Below are 16827 nucleotides of genomic sequence, written 5' to 3' on the forward strand. Positions count from 1 at the left end.
TCACATGTAGGCCAGACCAGGTAAGGATGTCAGATTTCCTTCCCTAAAGAACATTAGTGAACCAGTTGGGATTTTCCAACAATTGACAATGGATTCATGATCATCATCAGACTCTTATTTCCAGACTATTACTGAATTCAAATCACACCATCTGCCATGGTGCGCTTCAAACCTTGGTCCCCAGAACATTAGACACAAAAATAGAAATTGCTGGAAAAGCTCAGCATGTCTGGCAGCATCTGTGGAGAGAAGTCAGAGTTAATGCCTGAAACGTCAACTCTGATTTCTCTCCACAGATGCTGCCAGACCCGCTGAACATTTCCAGCAATTTCTGCTTTTGTCTCTGATTTACAGCATCCGCAGTTCTTTCAGTTGCCACAGAACATTACTTGGGTCTCTGGATAGGTAGTCTAGTGATAACGCCACTAGGCCAATGCCTCCCCCAGTAGGGCACATCGGTGTGTGGGGGAGGTGGGGTGTTACCCCCGAAACATGGCTGTACCACAGGAATGAGTTCAACCATCTCAATTTCTAGCACTCTCCTCCAATCACTGCAGCACTCTGCAGTCCTCCTCATCACCTGTCAACACCGTTCTCTGTACTTGCTACTCACCTACATTCCAAACCCATGACCGCAACCTTCTAGATATCATCATTCCTTCAGTGTCACTGGGTCAAAATCCTGGAATTCCATGCCTCATGGCATCATGGATCTATTTATAGCAGACAGGCTGCAGTGGGTCAAGAGAGGATAGCACATGATGAACCCTGGCCCTCTCCCTGCGGCTGTCTGTTTCTTGTCCTGGGAGAAAGGTGAGTGTGTCAGTGTTAGAGCAGTGAGGGGTTTTGGGAACGTGCCTGTTGGGCTGGAATACTATCACCAGTATGAGGAGGTGAAGTATATCATAACCCATAAGAATCCCCTTTTGCTGGGCAGATAAGTCCTCACACATTTTACCACCTCTGCCCACTCTTTCCAGGCTAGTACCTGTGAAATGTCTTGGTCCTTGGCAGATGGAAGATGCCCCTCTTCCCATCAGCCTCTTGAATGAAACCTGTGTGAGGGAGATGTGGGATGAATAGCTTCTCCTGTATCTTCCATTGTCCTGAGGGATTGTTGACTTTAACCAAAATACATTGTTACTGTAAAGGGTGCAGGCAGCCTTTAAATTGTGAGGCGCCAATCGCCAGGTACAGGTAGCCTTCCACTCTTATTTTAGTGAAGAAGGCCGGTGCAAGGGCATGAAATTGGGCTCGAGCCCAGGCTCATGGGCAACTTCACTGGAAGCAACTTCTGCACTGGAAATCCCTACCTGATTACAAGGGTGGGAATTTATCACTGGTTTCAAGGGGGTTGTGGATAAATATTTGAAGAACACATAAGTGGAGAGTTTGGGACATGGGAGTGGATATCAGTGGATAGTACTGACAGCGAGCTGACACGGGTATGACTGACTAACTTGTCTTGTTTTTCATTCCTTGATTCCTATGACAACATAGTCACTTATTAGATACTTTCTCGGCAATCCTAATAGTGTGCTGGTTCTCTCCCACAGATGCCAATTATACTCTTGAACCTTGGAATAACTCTGTTTCCCATGCCAATTTCTCTAATGTGGGCAATGGCACTAGGCCCAGCATTCACCTTGGCATCTCCAACGCTGGCAGTGACCCATCAGGTGGTTCAGATGGCACAGCGGAAGTGCCAGCAACAAGACGCAGTGTGATGTCTAGTAGATCCAGGCTTCAGTCATCTGTAGAAACAAAGGGAATACACCCCACAGCATCAGTGGACCAATATGAGGACCCTTTTGCCATTATCCACACTGGCCTGCCTAAGTTGATTGGTAGTTTCACAGATACTTTTTACAAGCTAGCTGATAGATACACCAGTGTGCAAAAGTGGAGCACAGCATTTGACAGTGTCTTGCAGAAGTTGTCCCAGTGATGGGTGACTAACATGGCAGTAAATCATCCCTGTTGGCCATGCCAGCTGCATGGGCAGAGTAATGTGACCCATGGGGCCAGCTGGACATGACCTCTTGCACAGGGCCACACCTCAATAATCTATCCCAATGTCAGAACACTGACTCAATAGCAGAGATAGCCAACCATCAACATTATCAATCAGCTGTCTCGATGTCCAGAAAAAAACAACCCTGACTTGCAATTTTTGCATGTCAGCACATAAATTAGAAAGCACATGGAGGTTTTCTGGGCTCTGTGACAGAATAAAGATATGTTTCACATGATTTGTCTTTGTCCAGTGTTTTTTTTAAATCCTTGTCTAAATTTTACATTCACACAGCGACAAGTTACCAAGCAGCATGGGGTTAATCTGTCTGTATTGTGATTCGCCTCAAGAGAGAAGTCTCAAGGTTGTTTAGGAATATACTGTCTTCCCCAACCTCTTAGAAAAGTGCTAAAACCTCAACTTGAATAATTAACCAACCTTATGATGGAGAGGAAGAACCTCCAATTATACTGCCTCTTCAGGTAGCTGCTGTGGTTTGATTGATGGCACATTTGTCTTTAAATTGGGAGATCGTGGGTTCAAGTCCCACTCTACTGTCTGTGCTGTACTTTTGGATGAGGTTTTAAGCCAAATACCCATCTACTCTTAGGCGGAGGTATAGGAAGGCATCACTGTTTTTCTCCAACAACACCCAGGAAGCATCTCGCTTGTTGATCCTTTTCTACCACCTTAAACGTTAACTCCATCACTATTACCGCACAGAGTCAGCAGTGTCTGCCTTCTACAAGATTCACTGCTATAACTCAGCATGGTCCTCTGACAGCACCTTTCAAACCCCAACTTAGATCATTTAGAAGGACAAAGACAATTTTCCATACAAGCCTCATAAAATTCTAACTTAGAAATAGATTACTGTTCTTTCAGCGTTGCTGTGTCAAAATCCTGGAATTCCCTTCTGAACAACACAGTGGGTGCCCGTACACCACATGGACGGCAGTAGATAAAGAAATCAACTCATTGCTACCTTTTCCAGGGCAAATAGGGATGGGTAATAAATGTTGACTTAGCCAGTGATGCCAACATCCCATGAAAAAAATAACATAATGGCGGATCCTTTATTTTTTACTCAATGATGCAAATGAATTTCTACAGATTTTTATTTTGTTTGTGTCATTGCTTGAAGAACAGAGTAGCACAGATCATGCTCCAGAATGGGCCAGAAACTGATGGATTCCTGCTCTGTCTCACAGTGTGGAGCTAGAGGTATGCTCTTCCTGCCTGTAAAAACCATAGAAGTGGCATCTACAGCAAATTTCCACTCTGCCTTTCTGATAGGGCGAAGATCAAAGGTGATCCCAAAGCCCCTATTGATTAGGTTAGAGAAAATTGTCCAAGCTCCGTCAGAAATTGATCACTTTGTCCACTAGCTTTCTGGGAAAAAAAAAACAAAAGAACTGCGGATGCTGCAAATCAGAAACCAAAGTAGAAATTGCTGGAAAGGCTCAGCAGGTCTGGCAGCATCTGTGGAGATTAGGTCGATTGACCCTTCAAAAGAAATCTGAGTTAATGGTTTGGGTCCAGTGACCCTTCTGAAGGATGCTCCCAGACCTGCTGAGCTTTTCCAGCAATTTCCAGCTTTCTGAGAACCTTGACTAGGCACACAATGCTGGGCCCAAAGATCATTGGGTGATATATTGGACAGAATTCTCAGTGCTCCTAGACAAGCCAACTGATTTGGGAGTTGACCCCTGGTTTCACTTTTAGTCAGGATTTCTTGTCGGCTTTTCATGGGATATGAAGCTAGCTTGAAAGTCCTCCCCTTCATCAATCTATTTGAAAGAAAGGAATTAATGCATGTTGCAGTACAGCACACAGAGAGATATCATTCAAACATGTTTTCTGGTTTTAAGATTGCAGTGTGTAATTGCTAGACCAAGAATGTTTCTTCTGAAGAAACATACTATCCATATTATTGAACTTCCATAAGTATATTTCTGGTGCTTTGTGACCTCTTTTTATCAAATCATAAAAAGTTAGACCATAAGACGGTAAGAAATAGGAACAGGTGTAGGCTGTTCAGCCCCTTGAGATTGCTCCACCATTCAATAGGATCATGGCTGATTCCATATTCCTCATGTCCACTTTCCTGCCCTTTCCCCATAACCATTGATTCCCCAGCTGATCAATTAGCTATCTATGTCAAGGTCACTGCCCCCACAGCTCTCTTTGGTAAGGATCTCCAAAAAAACTTACAACCCTCTGAGAGAAGAAATTCTTTTTCATCACAGTCTTAAATTGGCACCACTTTATTCTGAGACTATGCCTTCTGATCCAATGAAGGGGAACGTCATGGTCCCATAAGGGGAACGTCATGGTCCCATGAGAGGAAACATCCTCTCAGCATTTTCCCTGCCAAGTCCCTTAAGAATCTTATATGTTTCAATGAGGCCACCTTTCATTCTTCTAAATGCCAGTGAGTAGAGTCCCAATCGGTTTAGCCTTTGCTCAAAAGACAACCTAGTGAATTTTCTCTGAACTGCTTCCAATGAAATAATATCTTTCCTTAAATAAGGGGGCTAAAACTGCTCACAGTACTCCAAATGTGGTCTCACCAGCACCTTATACCGTTGCAGTAAGACTTCCCTACTCTTACACTCCAATACCCGTCAGAAAAGAGCCATTATCCTTTGTGGTTACCTGATGTACCAGTGTGCTAGCTTTCTGTGTTTCATGCACAAGTACCCCCAAGACGGTTCAGATAAGGCCTGAAGACAAAGATGAAAAATTTCTTCTGTCAGAGGGAAGTGAATCTGTGGAATTCTTTACCACAGAGGACTGTTCAGGGTGGGTCATTAATCTAGAAACATAGAAGACTGGAGCAGGAACAAGCCATTTGACTCCTCGATCCATTCAATGTGATCATGGTTGATCATCAAGCTTAATACAAGAAGGGTAATACCTGAAATGTTGACTTCTCCTTTCCTCCAGATGCTGCCTGGCCTGCTGTGTTCTCCCAGCCTCCTGTTTGTCTACATTGGACTCCAGCATCTGCAGTTTTTTTTGTCTTTAATATTTAATTAAGTGTATTCAAGGCTGCGATAGACACATTTTTAATCAGTAAAGAAATTGAAGGTTCTGGAAAAGAGGCAGGAAGTTGTGGAGTTGAGAATTATCAGATCAGCTACGATTATATTGAATGGTGGAGCTGACTTGATGGGCTGAATGGTCTGCCTCTCCTCTATCTGTGGTTTTCTGGCTCATTTGCCTATCTTACAAAATGAGCCGTGGAAAGGAGTGCAAAATCCTGCAGGTCTTAGACAACCACCTGAAGCCTCTGGAACAAACTAATTCAACCTTGGCGATCAACTCCTGATTGCAACTCAAATGACCAGGCAAAATCAGTTACCAACTTGTATGCCAACGCTGACCTCCATGGGCTCAGTCTTTGATCCTGTCAATGCATCTGGCTTGATTGAAGAGCCAGTATCGACCTCGGTCAACTTTGACACTGAGCCCCTGTTGAACCTGAATTAAATCAGTTTTGCGCCACTGAAACTGCTGAGCACTTTACAAAGGAGTGAGTCTCTAGTTGACAAAAAGGTCTTTGGGATGTGTCATTGAAGATCCTGTTACGTACACATTTCTCTATCTTATCCATCTCAGTCTTCCATTAGCTTTGTTAATGTGGTCCCTGTCTAATTTAGTTAAGTATTTTTGAGCAAAGCACTGCTCATAATAAAAAAAAATCAGAAATATGCAACAGATCTGGCATCTCCGAAGACAGGTCATCGACCTGAAACCACTAACTCTGTTTCTCTTCACATATTCTGCCCGACCTGCTGAGTATTCCCAGATTTTTCCAGTTTTGTACAGAATACCCTGTGCCTCTTGCTGTGTTAGTGAGTTTGAACATCCCTTGGATAGTGCCAGGTTTCTTTATACTGTCTGAAAGCGGGTCGAACAGACCAAGAGAGATTTGATGTAGGTGTTCAAAATTATAAAGATCTTTGGTTAGGCTTACATAGTTTCCACTGGCATGAGCCAAAGTACAATAATCTGAGGTAGTTGGCAAAAAAAAATCAGCAGAGATAAGGATTTTTTAAATGCTGTGAGTGATTCTGATTTGGAATGCCCAGTTGGAAAGCATGATGAAAACACGTGGAATAGTAACTCTCAAAAGTGAATTGGATATGTACTTGAAGAGGAGCAAAATGTAGAGCTATGATTAAAGAGCAGGGGAGTTAGCCTAACTGGATAAATCTTTCAAAGAGCCAGATGAGACACCAGAGATTGAATACCTTCCTGTTTTTGGTTTCAACACCTAAGAGAAGGAACAGGAAGTGGTTGTGTGTTCTGTATTCAAGGATTTTATCACCTTGTCTTGACGCAGTGATGGCACTGAGAAAGCCTCATATACAGTGAATGCATCAGTAAGATGGATTATCAAGGTGTCACCGTGGGAATACTCCTACACAGTTTTGTCGGACCTCTCCCCATTTCCCCTTCACTAATTGGTAAAGATTACCTGGGAAAATTTCTCCCAGCAGGCTACAGTAACATTCAGATCACCTAAGATCTACAGAGACTTTTCCCTCTTACGCCATCTGCACATTGACACTGTGTGAAGCTTTGCAGTTTCAGGTGAGATCTCGTCAATGTCCCACGCCTGGAAAACCCCTGGTCCCTGCCAGAAAGTAGATTTGGCCGCTGGATAAGTAGTGGAGGAAGTTGCAAAGGATGCTGGTTCAAATTCTACGTCATTGAGGATCAGCCTGGTTTACACTCCTGCACCTGGATGCAGCCTAACATAAATATAGTTACACAATACTGGGCAAATAGTGCAGCTCAAGCAGAAGTCATCGTGGACGTACTTGCTCTAATCAACTGGCCGGGAGTTCACCAATTATCTTGGTTAATATTTATCCCTCAATCAATATCAGCAGCATAACATATTATCCCATCATTATCAGATTGCTGTTCCTGGGGTCTGGTTTTGTGTAAATTGGCAGCTATCTTTCCTACGTTACATGATGCCACATGTACCGAGATACAGTGAAGTGTTGTTTTGCATGCTCTACAGGCAGATCATGACATGCAATGTGCATCAAGGTGGCAAAACAGAGTGCAGAATACAGTGTTACAGCTGCAGGGAAGGTACAGAGAGAGAGAGAGATCAGAATTAATGTTTGAGAGATCCATTTAAAAGTCTGATAACATCAGGGGAGATGTTGTTCTTGAATCTGTTCATATTTGTATTCAAACTTTTATATCTTCTGCTCAATGGAAGAGGGTGGAAGACAGTATAACCAGGGTGGGAGGGGTCTTTGATTATGTTGGCTGCTTTCCTCATGCAGTGGGAAGTATATACAGAGTCAATGGATAGAAGGCTGGTTTGCGTGATGGACTGGGCTGTGTTCAAGAATCTCTGTAGTTTCTTGCGATCTTGGGAAGACCAGTTGCCAAACGACACTGTGATGCATCCGGATAGGATGCTTTCTATGGTGCCTCCATAAAAATTGGTAAGAGTCTTTGTGGACATGCTGAATTTCCTTAGCCTCCTGAGGAAGTAAAGACATTGTTGTGCTTTCTTGAGTGTCACGTCGATATGGGTGGACCAGATTGTTGGTGATTGCCACCCCAGGAACATGACAGACTCGATCATCTCCTCCTCAGCACCATTGATGCAGACAGGGCTGTGCCCTCCACTCTGCTCCCTGAAGTCAATGGCCAGCTCCTTCATTTTGCTGATTGTGTTTCCCTGTTTCACCACTGGGTCTTTTACCAAACACTTTAAAATGGTGTCCTTTGGTTATCAACTGTTATATGAATGGAAATGAGCCCTACCTATTCTCTCCAAAGCCTTTACAGATATTGAACACCTCCACCAAATCTCCTCTCAAATTTCTTTTCCATAAGACCAAAGAACTAGGAAGAGGAGTAGGTCATTCAGCCCTTCAAGCCTGTTCCGCCATTGAATAGGATCATGACTATCATGATCTTACATTCCTCATGCCCACTTTCCTGTCTTTTGCTCTTAGATTTTGATTCTCCTACTGATCAAGAACTTATCTGTGTCAGCCTTATACACAAGAACTCTGCTGCTACAGTTTTCTGTGGCAAGGGGTTCCAAAGACTCACAGCCCTCTGAGAGGAGAAATCCCTCCTCATCTCAGTCTTAAACTGGCACCCCTTCATTCTGAGACAATGCCCTCTGGTCCTAGACTCTCCCATGAAGCAAAATATCTTCTCAGCATTTACTTTGTCAAGCCCGTTAAGAATCCCATACGTTTCATTGAAATCGTTCTTCTAGATTCCATTGAGTAGAGTCCCAACATGTTTAGCTCAGTTCTGAGGAAGGGTCACTTGGCCCGAAACGTTAACTCTAATTTCCCTCCACAAATGCCGCCAGACCTGTTGAGCTTTTCCAGTATTTTCTGTTTTTGAGACAGTCCCTCTGTGGTGGGGACCATCCTTCACTTTCTGTCAGGAGAAGAGCCCCAGACAATACAGCACTTTAGGACTGCCTAACATTGTGAATGGTGCTATGTAAATCTAAGCCTTTATTTTTCTTTTTAATTTGCCGAATGGGATATTTGGTTTTACTCAGTGTTCAAAAAGATTGCTATAATTACTGCTTTTAAGGTGGTAACTGTAGAATTGAATGCATGTAACCTTTATCAATATAACATTTTTTGGTCAGGAGCATTTCTGAGCCACACCTCTGGGCTCGAGAGAAAACGGACTTCAGTATAACACGGTATGGAGCTGGAGGAACACAGCAGGCCAGGCAGCATCAGGGGAGCAGAATAGTTCAGTATGGCTGGTTTGCCGAGAGTTTGGCACTGGAGCAGGAAGCCAACAGTCACCTCACAATGCTGTACCTTTTCCAGAAAATAGACCATAATCAATGCACCTTTTAGTATCAGCCAACAAGGAAAGAAATAACACTTATTTATTTTTGCGTCTATCTCTGCAAACTCCCATAGTATTTGACAAAGAGTGAATGTGAAGTGTCATTCCTCCTGTTGTTCAGGCACCCAAGATTTTGTAAGCTGCAAGCTCCCACACGTAGGAAGATGAAGTGGCTGGTTTATTTTTGAGGTGTTGGTTAAGAGGACAACTTTGACCAGGGGCACAGAGAGAACTCTGTATACCGCATAGTGCCATAGATAACCCAAACACTTTCAGGTCTTCTGACACAAGTTACTGTTATTTTAGCAAGACTATTCATGTTATAAATTAACAATCTGGATGAAGGAACTGAGGGTATTGTTGCTAAGTTTGCAGATGACACAAAGATAGCTGTAAGGATAGGTAGTATTGAGAATGCAGGGAAGTTGCAGAAGGACTTAGACAGTCTAGGAGAGTGGGCAAAGAAATGGCAGATACAGTACAATGTGGGAAAGTGTGGGGTTATACACTTTGTTAGGAAGAACCGAGAGGTTGTTTCCTAATTGGAGAATGGCCTCAGAAATCTGAAGTGCAAATGTTCGTGGGAGTCCTCGATCAGAATTCGCTTGAGAGTTAATGTGCAGGTTCAGTTGATATTTAGGAAGGCAAATGCAATGTTGGCATCCATTTCAAAAGGGCTAGAATACAAGAGCAGAGATGTACTGCTAAGGCTGTATCAGGCTCTGGTCAGACTGCATTTATAACATTGTGAGCAATTTTGGGCCCTATATCTGAGGAAGGATGTACTGACCTTGGAGGGAGTCCAAGGGACATCTGCAAGAATGATTCTAGGGATGAAGATCTTGCCCTATGAGGAGCAGTTAATGACTCTGGGTCTGTATTTTATGGACTTTAGAAATGTGAGGGGGATTACCGAAGACTGAGAGGCCTGGATAGAGTGGACCTGGAGAAGGTGTTTCCATTAGTAGGGAAGACTACAATCTGAGGGCACAGGCTTCGAGTGAAGGGACATCCCTTTAGAAATGTGATGAGTAGGATTTTCTTCAGCCAGAGGGTGATGAATCTGTAGAACACATTGCCACAGAGGGCTATGGAGCCCAAGTCATTGAGTCACTTTAAGACTGCAGTAGATAGGTTCTTGATTAGTAAGGTGATCAAAGGTTTGGGGGAAAGCAGGCATTGAGAAACATCTAAGCATGGTCGAATGGTGGAGCAGACTTGATGGGCCAAATGGCCTAAGTCTATGTTACAGTACCAGTGGAAGGTCCACGGAAGTTGGCTGAGATCCAGATATAGTGGATCCTGGGCTTTGCTGGTCTCTGACATAGGATTTTACCTTAGCTGGAGACTCTATTTGCCTTAACCTGGGTCCTTGTTCTCACAGGAGACAGGAATTGTGATGAGCGAAGGGGTGACAGGTGTTAGCAATGGAAATTTCTGTTAACATTGTCTCAGCTGGTATAAAGGTGGTGAGCTCTCCATCTGCATGTGATAACTACCTCCTGAACGATGCTGGTGGGGTTGATGAGGGCAGAATGTGGGGGGATGAGGCCGGGGTTAGTGGGGTGTTAGACTATACTAGAGAGTATCTTCGACCTCTGAAAAACAGATGTCAATTTGTGCAACTTTCTTCATGAAGCCAAAAGCTTTTTATGTTATGTTAACATTAGTTGCAAAGGGACTGCGTGCGTCTGAATGGTAACCTAGGATTCAGCTATAGTGGTGTATGCAGGTGTCAAAATACAAAGGGGAACCCATCTCTAAAGTCCCATAAATACCCCAAAATATTCCCTCACATGGGCAGCCAAACAGAGACAAATCACCCCCCCCCTCCATCTTCTATTAGTAAATAAAAGGAGACAGTGAGGAGCTGCTCCTCCAATCACAGACTGGCTCTCTCCTGTGCTTGCTACTGAATGGTTCACAGTAAAACAATCAGCAGTAAATGGGAAAGAGAACTAGCCTGTGATTGGAGGAGTGAGGTAAGTGATAGTAAGACCAGAGGTAGGAGGTAGGAGGTAGGAGGTAGGTCACTAAAGCTGGGAAGATTCTGAATGGAGAGGGGTAGGGAGGCTAAAAAGAGGGTAAGCAGTTTTCAAGCATTCAACATGGAAAATTCATGTAATCAGATGTTGGTTGGCTGGTTTGCAATGAAGCAATCTGCCCACAGCATGGGTTCAATTCCTGCATTGGTTGAGGTTACCATGAAGGACTCTCCATTGTAACCTCTCTTGCCAGAGGTGTGGTACTCTCAGATTAAAATGCCACCTGTCATCTCTTCTCTCTCTATATATACTCTCGCCCTATGGTCTGGTCAGATTGTGCCGATGTTACCTTTACTCATTCAAACTGGGAACAGGAACATTGGGATAATGAAATTCTGGTAAATGAATGTGAAATCACTAGATTAAAGCTGTACAATTTCATATGGGAGGATAATTTATTGAATGTTATTGTAACAACACTGTCAATTGTCTAATTTAATACTGAACATGTTTATTTCATAGGGATTTGCATTTATGAGTTATCACATCTCAGAGCATCTGACATACTAAAAATTACAAAAAATTAAGTGGCTGTGTTAGAAACAGTTAATGGTTTAGCTGTTGCCTTACCATGAAGGGAGGGGTTATTTGATGTGATAGCTTTTTGTGTTTGGAAATAATGTTCAAAACAAATTGCTGCTAACTTATGCATGTTACTCTGTGCCAATGTATATACTGTGGGGTCTAAGAAATGAATGCTTTTCTTGTGTGTTGTGGCTTGATGTTTTATGGAGCAGTGATGATTCTTGGGAATATTGATGAATTCTTCTAAATCTGCTTCTGTGTGAGTCTAAGTCTCTCATACACCAACACAATACCGAGGGCATTGTTACTAAGTGACTGAATCACCTAAAGAAAGAGTTAGTGAGACAGAAAAAGGAGCCCCTGAAAACCAGAAAATAACCCTTGAGAAAATCTTAAGAGGAACCCTCAGGAATAAAAATGGAGCCTTGGATGTATGCATCCACTGGACCTGCATTTTACATGAGGGATTGGGCAGGAGCCTCCGAAATAAATTGCTGGGATTGCTCCTGTGCTAATCTGTGATGTTCAGCTCAAAACTTTCCACTATCTTATTCCATAGAGTGGAGGAAAAATCATTGTCACTCAGACTTGGAAGCCTTCTGCCAAACTTATTCTGCCATGCAGGATTTGAATTCAGTTAAACATCTGCAAGATAAATAAAAACCGAAAGCACTGTGGTTGCTGTAAATCAGGAACAAAAACAAAGTTGTTGGAAAAACTCAGCAGGTCTGGCAGCATCGGTGAAGGTAAAAAAAGAGTTATCTGCAAAATAAAGTTAGTCTCAGCAATGATGTCCATGAAACAGCAATCTATCTGGTTCACTAATCCCCTTCAGGTAAGGAAATCTGCTGTCCTAACCTGGTCTGGCCTCTATGTGACTCCAACCCACCACAATGCGGTTGACTCTTAACTGCCCACTGCGGTGGCCCTAGCAAGCACTCAGGTGTCAAGGCGTTTCACCCTTGCCTTCTCAGGGACTGTTAAAGATGTGTAATAAATATCCTGTGAATTTAAGACTTAAAAAAAGAAGCTGGTTTTCCTTGTTTCATGCTGTAGGGGAGTACCTTGTCTTTATTGATCTCCTTCTTCCAGTGTTTGGCAGACTGGCATTTCACTAAGACACATTGGTGTGATCTCATCTTATGCATCTCTGGGCTATCTCCTCATTGTATTAACTTGAACTTGAGGCAGTAAAGTAGTTCATACGAAGAATTAATGGAGGCCTCCAAGGTTCTGTATATTTTCGCTGTGGCTTTGTTATCTTTATGCCAATGACTGGTGAATGAGGCTGTGTTGTCACGCCACTCTGATGAGAAGCCAGTTAATAACATAAAGCCAGTTAATAAGTTGCTCCAAATCGGCACAGCATCATTCCTTTGGGTTGTGAAATGCATATTGTGCGGCCGCATTGTTTTCTTAATGTCACCCTTGCAAAGTATAGACATTCAAAGAAAAGCTATATTTCACAAAGCCTACGTGCTGAAAGCCAAACCTGACATTTAACGAACCTCCAATCCCCTATCACTGCTATTTGATTGTGGGGTTAAAGGCAGAAATAAAGTGGGGTGTCCATAGAATTCTGAGCTGGTTCCCTCTCGCGTGGGTAACGTTGTGAAACATTCCTAGTTAATGTTTGCTTTGGTGACTGATTCATGAGTCGAGTCCAGGCAACTTCAAGTAGACAGGAAGAATCTGTTGCTGATTTCCAATCACTTGGTTTTAATTCTCTGTGTCTATTTTTTTCTCTCTCTCTGCTTCTCCACCCCAAACCTTCCTTGTCCCTTTTGACCCTGGACCAGACCCAAAGCCCCCAAAAGCCCCCGTGACGAATTCGTCGAACACTGGCCTCCCGTGGCCCGTGATCATTGGAATCCCCGCTGGTGCCATCTTCATCTTTGGTACCATCCTCCTCTGGCTTTGCCAGGCAAAGAAGAAGCCGTGCACCAGCCCAGCGGCGACTGTTCTTCACCGGCAGCAGCAACAGCAGAGGGACCGGGGCTGTGTACCGGATAAGGAATGTATTACCCCCATCAACTACGAGGAGTACCTGGCCCAGCAGCAGCACCTCCTAGCGCCAGGACCCCCACCACCGGCCCCGAAAATGTACCCAAAGATCTACACGGACATCCACACCCACACGCACTCCCATGTCGAAGGCAAGGTCCACCAGCACCAGCACATCCACTACCAGTGTTAGCGATGGCACCTGCTGCATTTCACAATCTCCCAACAAGGGGAAAGATCAAGCAACTTCTCTTCGTCAGCCTCCCCCTACCTGTCCCCAATCTCTCTCCCTCTCTCCCTCAGTCACTCACACAGACACGCACTCACAAACACCACACACACTCACGCAGACACGCACTCACAAACGCCACACACACTCACGCAGACACGCACTCACAAACGCCACACACACTCACGCAGACACGCACTCACAAACGCCACACACACTCACGCAGACACGCACTCACAAACGCCACACACACTCACGCAGACACGCACTCACAAACGCCACACACACTCACGCAGACACGCACTCACAAACGCCACACACACTCACGCAGACACGCACTCACAAACGCCACACACACTCACGCAGACACGCACTCACAAACGCCACACACACTCACACAGACACGCACTCACAAACGCCACACATACTCACACACGCCACACACACTCACACAGACACGCGCTCACAAACACCACACACACATATCCACACCTACACACCCACACACACTCACCCAAACCCACACACCCACACCCACACACACAAACACCACACACAGACACGCACACACAGACACGCACTCACAAACACCACACACACACAGACACGCACTCACAAACACCACATGCACACAGACACGCACTCACAAACACCACACACAGGCACACACTCACAAACGCCACCCATACCCACAGACACGCACACCCACACCTACACAGACACACACAGACACACACGCACAAACACCACACACACACAGACATACACACACACACACACTCACAAACACCTTACACACCCACACACATAGCCATGCACTCACAAACACCACACACACACAGACACACCCTCACAAACACCACACACATAGCCATGCACTCACAAACACCACACACACACAGACACACACTCACAAACACCACACACAGAGACACGCACATCCACCCACACAGACCCCTGACGCACAAACACACTCACATAGCCATACACACAGTACCCTCCCACACACACACACACCCACACACAAACATTCACACACACACACATACACACATTTACACATATGCGCACCACCCCCACATCCACACACATACATGCACACACACTGCCAGTAAACTGAAGGTTACCTGGCAAAAGACCTTGTTTCAAGGAATTTGGGAGGCAAGAGTGGAAAATGGAGCTAGCTCTGAAATTCCTGTGAAATGAGAATGTACTTGGAAGCAAGAGGAACCGAGGTTGCAGGGAGGATGATTCAAGGTGATATTTTAGAAGCGATTCATATCTTACTAATAGATTGACCCAAGGCGTATTTTCTTTTCACAAAACAAAACTGCAAGGACTGAATCATCTCACACTTCACAATCCCAGTTGAAACACCTTTCGAAATGAACCTAACTTTTGGTGCACAGTCTATCTAATTGAATCATTGCCCCAGGTACTGAGCAATGACTTTGTTTTGATAAATTATATTAAAAAAATGTAAACTACTTGAGGTATATTTGAATACTGTGAGAACTAGTTGGCCTATGCAGTTAAATTCTCTTGACACAAAGATACCTTATCGACAACACCAAATAATATTTATATATTATATATATTTCAAAAATAAGTACTATTACCTGGAAGTTGAACAGGGAAAATATATTATATTTCCAATCATACGCATAATGAACCCTGTGCTTGAGAAAGGCTTCACCACTGGTTAGTGCTAAATCAATGTTAACTGTGTTTTGAATAAAGTTGCTGTCTACATTAAGTTCCTGGCTGACTTGATATTCAGGATTGTATAGTCTATGCTACCATATGAACGTCTACTGGACACTGGTGGAGACCTTTAACAATGAACCCCACAAAATAACTATGTCTTGCCACTGCCATTACAAGGGAAAAGAACAGCGGGACAGTGCTTCGAATGTGAAACAATATGAACCGTCTTGGTGAAATATTTATTCACCTTTGAAGGAAAAGAGCAGGCTGTTCTGTTTCATTTTCACCCACTGTAGAGACACTGGACAATCAAGGAGGAAAATTAATCAGAGTCCAGCAGCTAACCTCTTCCAGTTCCTCCTGGTGGACTGACTTGTGCCTGCTTTTATCTGCAATCACATTTTTCGGTTCTGTACAATCATGTTTCAATGATGTTTTAGCAAATAGGATCTCAGTAGTGCCTTGTGTGGATTAGAGAGATGCTAACCACAGATATAAGCCTTTTTTTGTTGTAAAACTATATAGATTCTAAACAGAAAGTCATGTATATTTAATTTATTTTGTTAAGTGAGAAGAAAAGTGTATCATATTTTCCTCTAAAAACAGGTGTTTCGATAAATATATTTGATCAAGGTGAAATTGAATTGTTGCAGAGTTTTTACACAGAAACCCTACACAGAGTACATTGGCTGTATCATTGTTTGGCAAGTGCAGGGAGACAGTGTGTAATATTTTAATGTAAAGCCTTTTTAATTCAGAAACAACAATTTTTTTGTATTCTTTATATTGATAATCCTGTATAGGCTGCCCCATTGTTACCAGTAGCTTTTCTTTTCATATTTGTCATGTTCTGAACGCACTTGTATTTTGTTTCAACATTTCAAAAAGAACTATTTTATTAGGAAGATGATGTTATGACGTTATGGACTAATGCTGCACTCTTGAGGAAAAAGATCTTGATGTTATATTCCTAGAATATCGTTTATGCTGTTTCTTGCCATTTTGTCTCTTAAAAGATATTTAAACAAATTAGTAACCACTCTAAATTGCAATGGGAAATTAATACAAGTGTAATGTGAGCATGTGACACTGTCGAAACTAACAAAAATTTACCAAAGCATTTTCCAGATTTACAGCTTGCCCTTATCACCTATTTGTACTGCAAGGTGTTCAAATGCTGTTGCCACTGACACTCTATGGGAAAAACTGAATTCAGTATCAAGTGCCATCGTAGGTGAATTTCACTGAAAACCTTTCACTCTTGGGAATGGCAGACATTACCCATTGACCACCTTTTCAAGATGGACCATTGGTACCTGACCCATAACCATGGCAGAAATCCAGAGCTCATTAGCTCCTGGTTATTCATGCCAACAATGGCAAATTACAGCCAAAAGATAGTGAGTAAGACTCAAGCTGAGCCAAATGTA

General features: G+C 43.4%; 1 protein-coding gene across 1 annotated transcript in view; it reads left to right on the plus strand.

Annotated features, from left to right (window-relative positions):
- fgfrl1a (fibroblast growth factor receptor like 1a) overlaps window positions 1-13841 on the plus strand; it is a 284761-nt gene extending 270920 nt beyond the window's left edge. The window contains exon 6 of the mRNA XM_048603120.1: window positions 13257-13841. Coding sequence (XP_048459077.1) covers window positions 13257-13654 — 398 coding nt within the window. The 3' untranslated portion in view covers window positions 13655-13841. The remainder of the gene's footprint in view (window positions 1-13256) is intronic.
- Window positions 13842-16827: the final 2986 nt, after the last annotated feature.

Source organism: Rhincodon typus, chromosome 1, assembly GCF_021869965.1.
Source record: "Rhincodon typus isolate 14 chromosome 1, sRhiTyp1.1, whole genome shotgun sequence".
NCBI classification, from domain to species: Eukaryota; Metazoa; Chordata; class Chondrichthyes; order Orectolobiformes; family Rhincodontidae; genus Rhincodon; species Rhincodon typus.